The 13,942-nt window shown below is 44.1% G+C and overlaps 1 protein-coding gene across 1 annotated transcript in view; it reads right to left on the reverse strand.

Moving 5' to 3' along the window:
• The window catches only part of LOC123767386 (uncharacterized), a 35,821-nt gene extending 22,461 nt beyond the window's left edge, over positions 1-13,360 (reverse strand). The window contains exons 1-2 of the mRNA XM_045757048.2: positions 12,197-13,360; positions 7,331-8,942 (exon numbers count right to left, since the gene is read on the reverse strand). Coding sequence (XP_045613004.2) covers positions 7,331-8,621 — 1,291 coding nt within the window. The 5' untranslated portion in view covers positions 8,622-8,942; positions 12,197-13,360. The remainder of the gene's footprint in view (positions 1-7,330; positions 8,943-12,196) is intronic.
• Between the last annotated feature and the right edge of the window lie 582 nt (positions 13,361-13,942).

Genomic DNA, 13,942 nt, shown 5'->3' on the forward strand with positions numbered 1-13,942 from the left:
AGAAATTAGAACAGAATTTAGTTTACAAGTTGAGTGGTGATGTATATACTTGTAAAACAGCGTGTGGTAGTAATGATAATAAAGGCAGTAGTGACAACAGAAGCAGTAATAATAACAGCAATAATGACAACAAAAGCAGTATAATGACAACAAAAGCAGTATAATGACAGCAAAAACAGTATAATGACAACAAAAGCAGTATAATGACAACAAAAGCAGTATAATGACAGCAAAAGCAGTATAATGACAGCAAAAGCAGTATAATGACAGCAAAAGCAGTATAATGACAACAAAAGCAGTATAATGACAACAAAAGCAGTATAATGACAACAAAAGCAGTATAATGACAACAAAAGCAGTATAATGACACCAAAAGCAGTATAATGACAGCAAAAGCAGTATAATGACAGCAAAAGCAGTATAATGACAACAAAAGCAGTATAATGACAGCAAAAGCAGTATAATGACAACAAAAGCAGTATAATGACAACAAAAGCAGTATAATGACAGCAAAAGCAGTATAATGACAACAAAAGCAGTATAATGACACCAAAAGCAGTATAATGACAACAAAAGCAGTATAATGACAGCAAAAGCAGTATAATGACAACAAAAGCAGTATAATGACAGCAAAAGCAGTATAATGACAACAAAAGCAGTATAATGACAGCAAAAGCAGTATAATGACAACAAAAGCAGTATAATGACAACAAAAGCAGTATAATGACAACAAAAGCAGTATAATGACAACAAAAGCAGTATAATGACAACAAAAGCAGTATAATGACAACAAAAGCAGTATAATGACAACAAAAGCAGTATAATGACAACATAAACAGCAATAACAGTAGAAAAAACAGCGTGAGACACCAAGATTATCCTTCAATCTTTTGAGGTTTTCATTGTTAGTTGACTCACATGAACCTCATTAAATGATCCAGACGGATTCACTCATCAGCCCCCTGAGTCCTGGCGCCACTGACTCACCCACACTTGACCACATTACACACAGAAATCACAATAGCGTGACGCATCAAATGAACAAATCCACAAGGGCCGTGACGAGGGTTCGAACCTGCGTCCGAGAGGATCCCAGACGCTGCCTTAATCGACTGAGCTACGACATGGTTAAAAGAATTGCAACCAGAGGTTCTACTGATCTTACTTGGATCCTGCAGCCTCTCTGAGACTGTCATAATTCTTTATGACACTACTGGCACTTAATACATTTAGGAAAGACCTGGGTAAATACTGGTGTGTCAAGAGTTTGAAAGACCTGGGTAAATACTGGTTTGTCAAGAGTTTTGTTTGTTTTATGGGACAAATTATCGGGTAACATAATACAGGTGAAATCGATGAAATGTCTCAAGCGTAGGTTAGACATGAATGAATTTGGGTGGATATATATATATATATATATATATATATATATATATATATATATATATATATATATATATATATATATATATATATATATATATATATACATACATACATACATACATACATACATACATACATACATACATACATACATACATACATATACAGTAGTTGCCTCGTGTGGGCCAACAGGAGCTGCCTCATAAGGACCAACAGGAGCTGCCTCGTATGGACCAACGGGAGCTGCCTCGTATGGACCAACAGAAGCTGCCTCGTATGGACCAACAGGAGCTGCCTCGTATGGACCAACAGAAGCTGACTCGTATGGACCTACGGGAGCCGCCTCGTATGGACCAACAGGAATTCCTCGTATGGACCAACAGGAGCTGCCTCGTATGGACCAACAGGAAATTCCTCGTATGGACCAACAGGAAATTCCTCGTATGGACCAACAGGAAATTCCTCGTATGGACCAACAGAAGCTGACTCGTATGGACCTACGGGAGCCGCCTCATAAGGACCAACGGGAGCTGCCTCGTATGGACCAACGGGAGCCGCCTCGTATGGACCAACAGCAGCTGCCTCGTATGGACCAACAGACCTCCGATAGCGCAGTTCATTCTTATGTTTATCGGTGATCGTCAATTGTTTTCTTCTTTTACCAGGAAGAACTGTGAACGGTTATGTCCAGATGTACACCACGCTGGTCACAACGCCCAGAGCTTCTGGCGGACTGTCTTGAGGTTATCTTGAGATGATTTCGGGGCTTTAGTGTCCCCGCGGCCCGGTCCTCGACCAGGCCTCCACCCCCAGGAAGCAGCCCGTGACAGCTGACTAACACCTAGGTACCTATTTTACTGCTAGGTAACAGGGGCATAGGGTGAAAGAAACTCTGCTCATTGTTTTTCGCCGGCGCCTGGGATCGAACCCAGGACCACAACAGCCCGTGACAGCTGACTAACACCCAGGTACCTATTTTACTGCTAGGTAACAGGGGCATAGGGTGAAAGAAACTCTGCCCATTGTTTCTCGCCGGCGCCTGGGATCGAACCCAGGATCACAAGTCCAGTGTGCTGTCCGCTCGGCCGACCGGCTCCCTAACCGACCGACTAATCCAATAATGTCCTCGAAAATGATGACCGGGCACCTAAATGGGCTGGACAAAAAAACTGCCAATTACAAGACTAGGCGACACGCAAGCGTTACTTCATTATGAAGATCAACGTCGCACGAAAGTAGCTATAGATGCTATTAGCAAATTGCTTCGTCAGAATTTTTCGAGCAGTAATTGGGGATCGTGTGTGGCGTGGTTACTGATCACCGTCGTCAGTCCACGAGGAAGGCTGGTTATTACGGTGTGGGTTGAGGGGGGGAGGGGGGGTTGTGTAGTGCCGTGGAGGAGGGGGTGAAAGTGTGTGGGCCTCTCGTTGGGGGGAACCAGTGGTAAAAACACAATAGTTTCCCCTATCTAACCGACGTAACGTTTCGAGTTCTAGGCATAGAAAATGGGAATGTTTGGTAGCGGTAACTCTTCTTAATGACTTGCGGGTGTAAACATTGGTTGCGATATTGTAAAAACACGCGACCTTTTAGTCGAGAGAACGGGTTGATGAAGTACAAGGTAGACCAAATTGGGAGAATTTAAGCGCGGGAGGATATTGGTTAATGCGGCTGCGATCACCTGCAGCCTATCACCTTCAGCAGGTGGCGGGAATTAAGTGACGAGTTTCGTAACTCTCAGTGTTCCTCGCCCCTAAATCAACACAACTCCTCTCAGTGTGGGACCTCTGCCAGCAGGAACTGGACCCATTACTCTCAAATACAACATTATTGAATGTTCAGTCATATAGTCTCCGTGGCGTAGTGGTAAGACGCTCGCCTGGCGTTCCGCGAGCGCTTTGTCCTGAGTTCGTATCCTGGCCGGGGAGGATTTACTGGGCGCAAATCCTTAACTGTAGCCTCTGTTTAACTCAACAGTAAAATGGATACTTGGTTGTAAAAACGATTCTTCGTGGGGGTCGTATTCCAGGGAACATAGGATTAAGGACTTGCCCGAAACGCTACGCGTACTAGTGGCTGTACAAGAATGTAACAACTCTTGTATATATCAATAAAAAAATAGCTCATTTAGACCTGCTCATATGAGGTACCTGAATGTTTGATATCACTGTATCTATTCTCGTGTTCTTGACTTATCTGCATAATGGACTCAAAGTTTGCCAGTGCAGACTACTGATCACGTGGCCCTGTATATGACTGTGAGATGGCGACTCTAAGTATCACCTAGTTAGCTCGTGACACAAACTATGTAACCCTTCATATAGTGCCAGGACACTGGCCTCCAACCTTGGACAAGAGAAGGGAAAGGAACCATCAGGAGCACCAAGCCATTACGACTATATAAAAGATATATAAATATATATCTATACAGTATCTATAAAATAAATGTCTGTCCGTACGATGATGATGGTGGTCCAGCTTTACACAATGATTGCTCTGGGATACGTACCCAACACGGGCGGATCAGGAGCAGACCAATTTCTCTTATTACAAATGGGTCAAGTGCCATGGCCACCCCACATACCCCTCCCGACGAAATCGGTGGAAGATATCTGGTCGAGACCCCAGATTTTTTGACCAAGGACAGTGCTTGGATCGACCCTCATGCCTGGTCGACACAAGCACTGGGTGCAGTCAGACACCGGGGCGACCAAAGCCCCGGGGTAAATACGAAATATCAATACTGTAATATATATATGCAGGCGATGAGTCACAATAACGTGGCTAAAGTATGTTGACCAGACCACACACTAGAAGGTGAAGGGACGACGACGTTTCGGTCCGTCCTGGATCATTCAATCGACTTTAGAATGGTCCAGGACGGACCGAAACGTCGTCGTCCCTTCAGAGAGAGAGAGAGAGAGAAGATTAAGCCACCCAAAAGGTGGCTTGGGCATGAATAGCCCATAAGTGGTGGCCCTTTTGAGCCATTTCCAGTATCAATAGATGATACTGGAGATCTGTGGAGGTGCGACTGCACCCTGCGTGACGGGAGATGCCTCCAGTCGTCCCTTCAGATTGATTGATGAAGATTAAGCCACCCAAAAGGTGGCACGGGCATGAATAGCCCGTAAGTCCCTTCAGCTTCTAGTCTGTAATATATATAGTTCATGCATGTGTGCCCAGAAGAGAGGTGATCAGTCTGTCGAAATGACAGGATAATCGGGTCCAACAATTACTGGTTGGGGCCGGGGTGGTGGTGGCGGGGGATTGCATTAACACCACCCCTCTTGGTGATTGATTGATTGATGAAGATTAAGCCACCTAAGATGTGGCACGGGCATGAATAGCCCGTAAGTGGTAGATAAAACTCTCTTGGTCGTGCTGAAGGCAATACATACCGAGATATGGGTTGGCTGTTAGCAGCTGGACGAGTCTTTTATGTGAAGTGCTTCTGCTATGTGTAGTCTTTTACGATCATTTTGATTTTGTGTTCAAATAATGTGATTTTTATTGGAATCTTGTTGTTTGTACATAGTCAGGCATCTTGGAAAAAATATTGTTGTCCTGCCTTCATAGCGAGAATTAGAGGCAAATTATAGTAAATCACTTCACATCAAACGCATCTTGGAAAAAATATTGTTGTCCTGCCTTCATAGCGAGAATTAGAGGCAAATTATAGCAAATCACTTCACACCAAACACACTTATCCAATTATCAACTGCCAACTCATTCGTCACCCACTCAAGAGATTTCATATAATTAACGCTGATAAGGCAAAATTGGTCAAAAATTTAAACTGCAAATATTCAAAGAAGCAAAACACAGTTCAGCTTAATATAGGTGTATGGTAATTGCTGCAGCTTACACAGAGTTGAGAGGGAGGTTATCTTGAGATCTTGAGATGATTTCGGGGCTTTTTAGTGTCCCCTCAGCCCGGTCCTCGACCAGGCCTCCACCCCCCAGGAAGCAGCCCGTGACAGCTGACTAACACCCAGGTACCTATTTTACTGCTAGGTAACAGGGGCATAGGGTGAAAGAAACTCTGCCCATTGTTTCCCGCCGGCGCCTGGGATCGAACCCAGGACCACAGGATCACAAGTCCAGGGTGCTGTCCGCTCGGCTCCCCTCTACGCACATTACACACTGCTGGAGGGTTACGTGTGTCGACTCCAGAAAGTGCTACACGGATAGACTACAGATAATGCTACACAAACACAGTACATATATATTAAGCACAAACTTGTAAAATTATAATCATCTGGTTTGAAACGACAAGATCACTGGCGTCAACAGAGGGAGATAACACAAGTAGATCACATATAATAACTATGCTACTTGTCACCACTAAGGTGACTATGCAGACTCTAGAGGGGGCTACACTGGTCGATTTCACAGTAGACTGCAGAAGAAGTTACACAGATAACTGTGTAACTTGAGAATGGTCCAGGACGGACCGAAACGTCGTCGTCCCTTCACCTTCTGGTGTGTGGTCTGGTCAACTTACACAGATAAACTATAGCGGACTGTTAAAAAATAACATAAGAACATAAGAACAAAGGTAACTGCAGAAGGCCTATTGGCCCATACGAGGCAGCTCCTATTCTATAACCACCCAATCCCACTCATATACTTGTCCAACCCGTGCTTGAAACAATCGAGGGACCCCACCTCCACAATGTTACGCGGCAATTGGTTCCACAAATCAACAACCCTGTTACTGAACCAGTATTTACCCAAGTCTTTCCTAAATCTAAACTTATCCAATTTATATCCATTGTTTCGTGTTCTGTCCTGTGTTGATACTTTTAATACCCTATTAATATCCCCCCGGTTATGTCCATTCATCCACTTGTAAACCTCTATCATGTCACCCCTAACTCTTCGCCTTTCCAGTGAATGCAACTTAAGCTTTGTTAATCTTTCTTCATATGAAAGATTTCTAATTTGGGGAATTAACTTAGTCATCCTACGCTGGACACGTTCAAGTGAATTTATATCCATTCTATAATATGGCGACCAAAACTGAACTGCATAATCTAAATGGGGCCTAACTAGAGCAAGATATAGCTTGAGAACCACACCAGGTGTCTTGTTACTAACGCTGCGATTAATAAATCCAAGTGTCCGATTTGCCTTATTACGAACATTTATGCATTGATCCTTTTGTTTTAAATTCTTACTAATCATAACTCCCAGATCCCTTTCGCAATCCGACTTCGCAATCACAACACCATCTAGCTCGTATCTTGTAACTCTATCATCATTACCTAACCTCAGAACTTTACATTTATCAGCATTAAACTGCATCTGCCAATCCTTTGACCATTTCAAAACCCTATCTAGATCAACTTGAAGTGATAGTGAGTCCTCCTCCGAATTAATTTCCCTACCGATTTTCGTATCATCGGCAAATTTGCAAATGTTGCTACTCAAACCTGAATCTAAATCATTTATATATATTATAAACAACAGAGGTCCCAGGACAGAGCCTTGAGGCACTCCACTTACAACATTTTCCCACTCTGACTTGATTCCATTTATACTAACTCTCTGTTTCCTTTGGTATAGCCATGCCCTAATCCAGCTTAATATAGCACCCCCAATACCATGAGACTCTATTTTTTTAATCAGTCTTTCATGTGGCACTGTATCAAAAGCTTTGCTAAAGTCAAGGTATACAACATCGCAATCCTTACCACTATCAACTGCCTCAACAATGCTAGAATAAAAAGATAACAAATTTGTTAAACATGAACGGCCATTTATAAAACCATGTTGCGACTCAATTATTAATTTATGTTTTTCAAGATGAAGACGAATTTTATTTGCTATTATAGATTCGAGTAACTGAAAAGAAACTGAAATACACTGAAAAGGGGTTCAACAGGTAGAGTATATAGGGAATGGCAGTACATGTACGTAATAGGAAGAGTATATTCACCCAAGATGTCGATGGAAGAGGACGATGAGTCGCTAGTCGAAGTGGTGACGTCTGAGTCGGGCTTCCGACAGTCCTGGCTATCATCGTCGTCAATCATTGGGATCTTCAGTTTGCGGAAGCGAGATCGTCGTTTGTGTTGGCTGTGGTCGACGTCGTCCTCCACGGCCCCCAGATTACATTCGTTCAGATTTGGAGCTGTCCGGCGATTTTTGTGTTTCTTCTTTTTTCGACTACTGGTCTCGACCAGTGACTTGTGGGTTTTGCTAGGCTTACATTCAGAGTTCTTGGCGGTACTGTCGCTTCGGCCATCAGGAAAACTGGAAAGATTGTGGTTCCAGCAGGCTTCGACCAGCGTTTCCTTTTCCTCCAGACTGTCCCAAGCCCTGGATTTGGAAGGAGGCTCTTGTATCTTCTTGTACTTGAGCCTTTCTTCGTTGCCTCCGTCGTACATACCGTTTCCTAGATTTACCAGATCTTTTATCACCTCTTCAGCGTTTCCGTTGTGGTCGGCGAAATAGTGACTAGGATAGGCAGAATACGAACTCGAATCCCTCGTTCCATGTGTCGGGTCGCTCGGGAACTTCGGATTAGCTTTTGGAAAAGGCCGAAGATTAGTCAGGTCCACAAGGTCTGGGCTGAGGATGTTGTATAATGGTCCGTGGTCAGATACCGCCGAACTATCTGGGAACTGCATTGGTTCCATGAAATACTTGTCCCGCTCGGGCTGAGGGCTAGCTATGCTGGAGACAGGAGACATAGGGGTGTTTGGAGGCGTGATGATGGAAGGACTCTGAAGGTTATAGCACGGGATTTTTGGGCTTGTCCTGGTCGCAGGATGCTTGGGACTGGAAGGTATGGAGAGAGGAGACAATGGCGTGTTTGGTGGCGGTGACAAGTTGGGGCTCAGCGGACAGGCATCACCGCCGAAAGAAACGGCGTTGTAAAAGACGTCTGTGTGTGTCTGCTGCGGGGACATGAGGCTGGTGATGGTGGTGGCCAGGGTGGGCATGGAGTAGCTGGTGGGTACGATGGGCTTGAGAGGCTCCGGCAGACCAAGGGGCATCGCTGCTCTGCCAGTAAACGGAGACTGAGGATTTATGGCGCCATAGCCGCCATCAGAGCCAAAGTTACCTGCAGGCTTCAGCATCGTGTCTTCACTGGCGGTCGTTGCACCCCCAGAAGAAGCCGCCATAGAGAGTCTAGGAGTCTTCTTAGGAGCCAGTACAACCAGTTGACTGGTCCCTGGAGAAGGCTGGGGACTCCTTGAGGGCCTGACCTTACTCATTATCATCTATCTCAGAAAGAGCCTACGCGTGATACGACTCAGCACATCCTCAGGAGAGAAGTTGTGATCCATTGCTGTCCTCACTCAACTGGTCATTGTGTTCCACTTGGGAAGTTGTCACACAGGTAATTGTCTTCGGTGGAACACGAGAACACGTCACAATTTTCATATCTGGATCTTAGAAAAATTTGACGAGATTTAAAATAAAGATAACATTGACAAATGCTGAGGGATGCTACCTCGAGGACTACGTATGCCCACGGAGCACTTTAGTAAGTTACCATCACAGATCGGGGCACGAGGGTGGAATTCCCATGTGTTGTAGACCTTTAAGGAAGACACAAGAAACAATTGCGTTAAATACATTAATAATAGAACAATTATAAGCACACGATACTTCAGAGACACTGGGTTGACGTGAAGCTGAGGAAGTGTCCATCCTTGTGTACAGTAGGGTGCGTGAGGAACATGTTGGAAGATAAGGAGATACAACATGTTGGAACATGTTGGAAGATAAGGAGATACAACATGTTGGAACATGTTGGAAGATAAGGAGATACAACATGTTGGAAGATAAGGAGATACAACATGTTGGAACATGTTGGAAGATAAGGAGATACAACAATGAATGATGTTGTTTGTTGTTAAAGATTTGCTACCGTGAACAAAAAGTTCCAAGTAGCACGGGCTATATAGAAAGATATAGTAAAAAAAAAAATGAGTGTAAATTATAAGCCTGAGGAGAGTTTGTCAGTGAATCATAGGTGAATACAGTTTGGCCATGTTAAAAAGCATGGACGACGATAGAACAGCGAAGAGAGTGTATTCAAGTTAATGTTAATTCAAGCTAACGATAGGAAGTAGTCAAGAAGATGGGAAGACTTCGTGAATGAGTATACCTAGGTCATAAAAGTATTTGTGTGGACGTCTGATACCATAATACTTGTGTTAAGGAGGAATGTATATGTTTATCTCTCAGAATGTTTGGTAATATGTTTATTGTTTGTGATGTGTGTCTATGTATGTACTAACACGTTGTACTGAACGGGGTGAGAATAGCTTGAGCTACCTCATCCCTTTGTGTGTATTTTACCTCAATATACTTATTTCAATTTCAATTTCGTGAATGCGCCAGGGAATAAACGCGAGCAAGGAGAGTGGAATACGGAGTAGGGAGAGGAGGCAGCAGTGTGCCAAGACAAGAGAGCCATGAGTGTGTTGTTTTAGATTTAACTACTCGGAACTAATTCAACATTTCCCGTGGTAAGCCCGCGAGGCATTACGCCATGAGTGACTGATGAACCTTAAGCCACCCAAGAGGCCTTACAGCTGAGTGATTGATTGATTGATGAAGATTAAGCCACCCAAGAGGTGGCACGGGCATGAATAGCCCGTAAGTGGTGGCCCTTTTGAGCCATTACCAGTATCAAGAGCTGATACTGGAGATCTGTGGAGGTGCGACTGCACCCTGCGTGACGGGAGATGGCTCCCGTGCCACACTGTTGCAGTTGAGTGGACAGTGTTTCAAATTCGTAGTCCTGAGGTTCCAGTTCGATCCCCGGTGGAGGCGGAAACAAAATAGGCAGAGTTTCTTTCACCCTGATGCCCCTGTTACCTAGCAGTAAATAGGTACCTGGGTCGAGTCAGACAGCTACGACGAGCTGCTTCCTAGGGGGTGTGTAACAAAAAGGAGGCCTGGTCGAGGACCGGGCCGCGGGGACACTAAGCCTTGAAATCCTCTCAAGATAACCTCAAGAAGATAACCAAGAGGTGACACGGGTATGAATAGCCCGTGTCGCTTTTTTACACATCTCGTGAGGAGTGTTTACACCTAATCTTGAGATGATCTTGAGATGATTTCGGGGCTTTTTTAGTGTCCCGAAATATTTTTCTTTTAAAGTAAACTCTGCCCATTGTTTCTCGCCGGCGCCTGGGATCGAACCCAGGACCACAAGTCCAGCGTGCTGTCCGCTCGGCCGACCATTACTCCCTAGTGTGACGAAGCACTCAAGATGGCGATGATGATAATGATGATGAAAATGATGATGGAAGATCACTGTTGCTGCTTCTCCGTTCGGTGAGAAAAATATGACGCGGGAACGAGAGTTAGCGATAACATTAACCCTCCTTGGGCCAGATTCACGAAAGCACTTACGAACCTGTACATCTTTTTTCAATCTTTGGCGGCTTTGTTTCCAATTCTTAAACTGTTAATGAGCTCCGAGGCACCAGGAGACTGTTTATAACAATAACAACAGTTGAATAGGAAGTTTTCATGCTTGTAAACTGTATAATAAATGTAACCAAAGCCGTCAAAGATTGAGGAAAGATGTACACGTTCGTAAGTGCTTGCGTAAGTGCTTTCGTGAATCTGGCCCCTTATCTATAGTGCTGTGTTATCCCTTCTCCCTAAAAAAGAAAAAACGGATATAATCACGACGATTGTATGACGTAAATTAAGATCTGTAAATAGATCTTCTTGAGCTTTCTTTAGCTGCTCTGACCTTCAGCTTCCCAGCCAATCCCAAGCTCACTCCGGTGACCTTTCCCGCTCAGTCTCTCTGGAACTGACCTTTACCGGCAAAATACGACAGTCAGTGGAACTTTCAGAAAATTTAGAGGAGTAGGATAGGAATAACAAGTAGAGAACTGGGGTAATATATATATATATATATATATATATATATATATATATATATATATATATATATATATATTATATTATATATATATATATATATATATATATATATATATATATATATATATATATATATATATATTATATTATATATATATATATATATATATATATTATATTATATATATATATATATATATATATATATATATATTATATTATATTATATATATATATATATATATATATATATATATATATATATATATATATATATATATGCGAACAAGCCTGAATGGTCCCCAGGACAGTTATATATATATATATATATATTATATATATATATATATATATATATATATATATATATATATATATATATATATATATATATATATATATATATATATATGTATATATATATATTTATATATAAGTGCACGAGAGAGGAGTCAAGGACATGAATAATTCGTGAGAGGTGATAAGTAGATTAGAAGAGGGAGAAGCGGATTAGAGGGGGACAAGGGATTAGAGGGGGGACAAGGGGATTCAGAGGAGGGGACAAGGGGATTCAGAGGGGGAGACAAGGGGATCAGAGGGAAGGAAGTCATGTGGTTGGATTGTTGTCTCAGCTGAGCTGAAGAAGGAAGGAATACAGGTCTACAGATCGATGTCTACAACCCCCCCCCCCCCCCACACACACACACACATTACAACCTACATGTTATGATTGTGTAAAAATAAGAATTATTTCAATAGTGGTGTTAGTTATAATAATGGTAACACATGTTAATACTGGTGAGGTTTTAATAGTAGTGGTGCTGGCTATAGGGTAGATTTGTTACAGGGGAACAGGTTATAAGGGGGGATGTTATAGCGGTGGTGTTATAAGGGGGGGATGTTATAGTGGGTGGTGGACACTCATTCAATCGTAACTCACTGCTAGAAGGAAGATTTCCTCGTAGTGAATATCTTGTCCATGTCCGTGTACTCTGTCGCGTGACACGTCAGTGGACAGGCCCGTGATTTGTCCAGATTATGAACGCCTTGTCCGGATAACGCACACATTAACCGAATCCTGAGTCCTGTAGTATGTCCGGTTAAAAACACGTACAAGATGATTTTCAGCGACCTCTACGGGCCCAAACATGCTCGCGTATGTTCAACAGAGGATTAACATCATCAATGTGGATTCAATTTAACATCAACATAGTTTACCTAGCCTGGGGGATAGATGGATGGGGGGGGGGGGGGATAGACAATGGTCTTATATTACGTCAGTGATTGTCATTTTCACTTGGCCTCTGGCGCCATTACTCGGCTTTCAGTGAATGTTAAGAGTTTCTCACATGGATTGGGTGCCCCAGGTGTGTGAGTGCGTCAGTCTCTCACCGTCACAGCGCACCACTGCTTGCTCTACCTCGCTCCGAGCAGTGACTATTGACTTCCATCACCAGGACCACTGGTGAGGGAGGCGGGGAGGGAGTGGGGTTGGTACTCGGAGGTGTGGGGAGGGGGTAAATACAAGTCCTTGACCCAAATACCGGGCAACGAGTCCGCAGGCAACAGACCAGTTGATCGCACACCTGATTCTGATTTCCTCAACACACGTCACCACCAGATCGGGATATTTAACAGCCTGGGATTAACAATATCAGAACAACGTAGCATCTCACACACAGGTCGAGTGCTAATGAAAATGGTGCCTGTAGGAGGCGCAGAACGAGGGCCAGGCTCGTGCGTGGCGGGGCCATGGGTACGTTCGGCGACGGTCCGCCGGAGAGCCTCGTTCATTCACCAGCGGTTGTATGACTGACATGCGAAGTCTGGCGTTGGTCACGAGACTGGCCCAGCGGCTCACCTCACTCTGGGATCTATACAACTTCCCCCCTCTCACCCCCTCACCTACCGTCGGTGCTGTGCGCCTGTGCGTACTCACCTAGATGCTTGCTGGAGGGATCTTACCTCCCACTGACTAGCTCTCTATGTCCGGACTACTAGTCCTGTTGTGCCTGTTGGAGGGATCTTACCTCCCACTGACTAGCTCTCTATGTCCGGACTACTAGTCCTGTTGGACCTGTTGGAGGGATCTTACCTCCCACTGACTAGCTCTCTATGTCCGGACTACTAGTCCTGTTGGACCTGTTGGAGGGATCTTACCTCCCACTGACTAGCTCTCTATGTCCGGACTACTAGTCCTGTTGGACCTGTTGGAGGGATCTTACCTCCCACTGACTAGCTCTCTATGTCCGGACTACTAGTCCTGTTGGACCTGTTGGAGGGATCTTACCTCCCACTGACTAGCTCTCTATGTCCGGACTACTAGTCCTGTTGGACCTGTTGGAGGGATCTTACCTCCCACTGACTAGCTCTCTATGTCCGGACTACTAGTCCTGTTGGACCTGTTGGAGGGATCTTACCTCCCACTGACTAGCTCTCTATGACCGGACTACTAGTCCTGTTGGACCTGTTGGAGGGATCTTACCTCCCACTGACTAGCTCTCTATGTCCGGACTACTAGTCCTGTTGGACCTGTTGGAGGGATCTTACCTCCCACTGACTAGCTCTCTATGGCCGGACTACTAGTCCTGTTGGACCTGTTGGAGGGATCTTACCTCCCACTGACTAGCTCTCTATGTCCGGACTACTAGTCCTGTTGTGCCTGTTGGAGGGATCTTACCTCCCA

This window comes from Procambarus clarkii, chromosome 74 (assembly GCF_040958095.1).
Source record: "Procambarus clarkii isolate CNS0578487 chromosome 74, FALCON_Pclarkii_2.0, whole genome shotgun sequence".
In the NCBI taxonomy this organism is placed as follows: domain Eukaryota; kingdom Metazoa; phylum Arthropoda; class Malacostraca; order Decapoda; family Cambaridae; genus Procambarus; species Procambarus clarkii.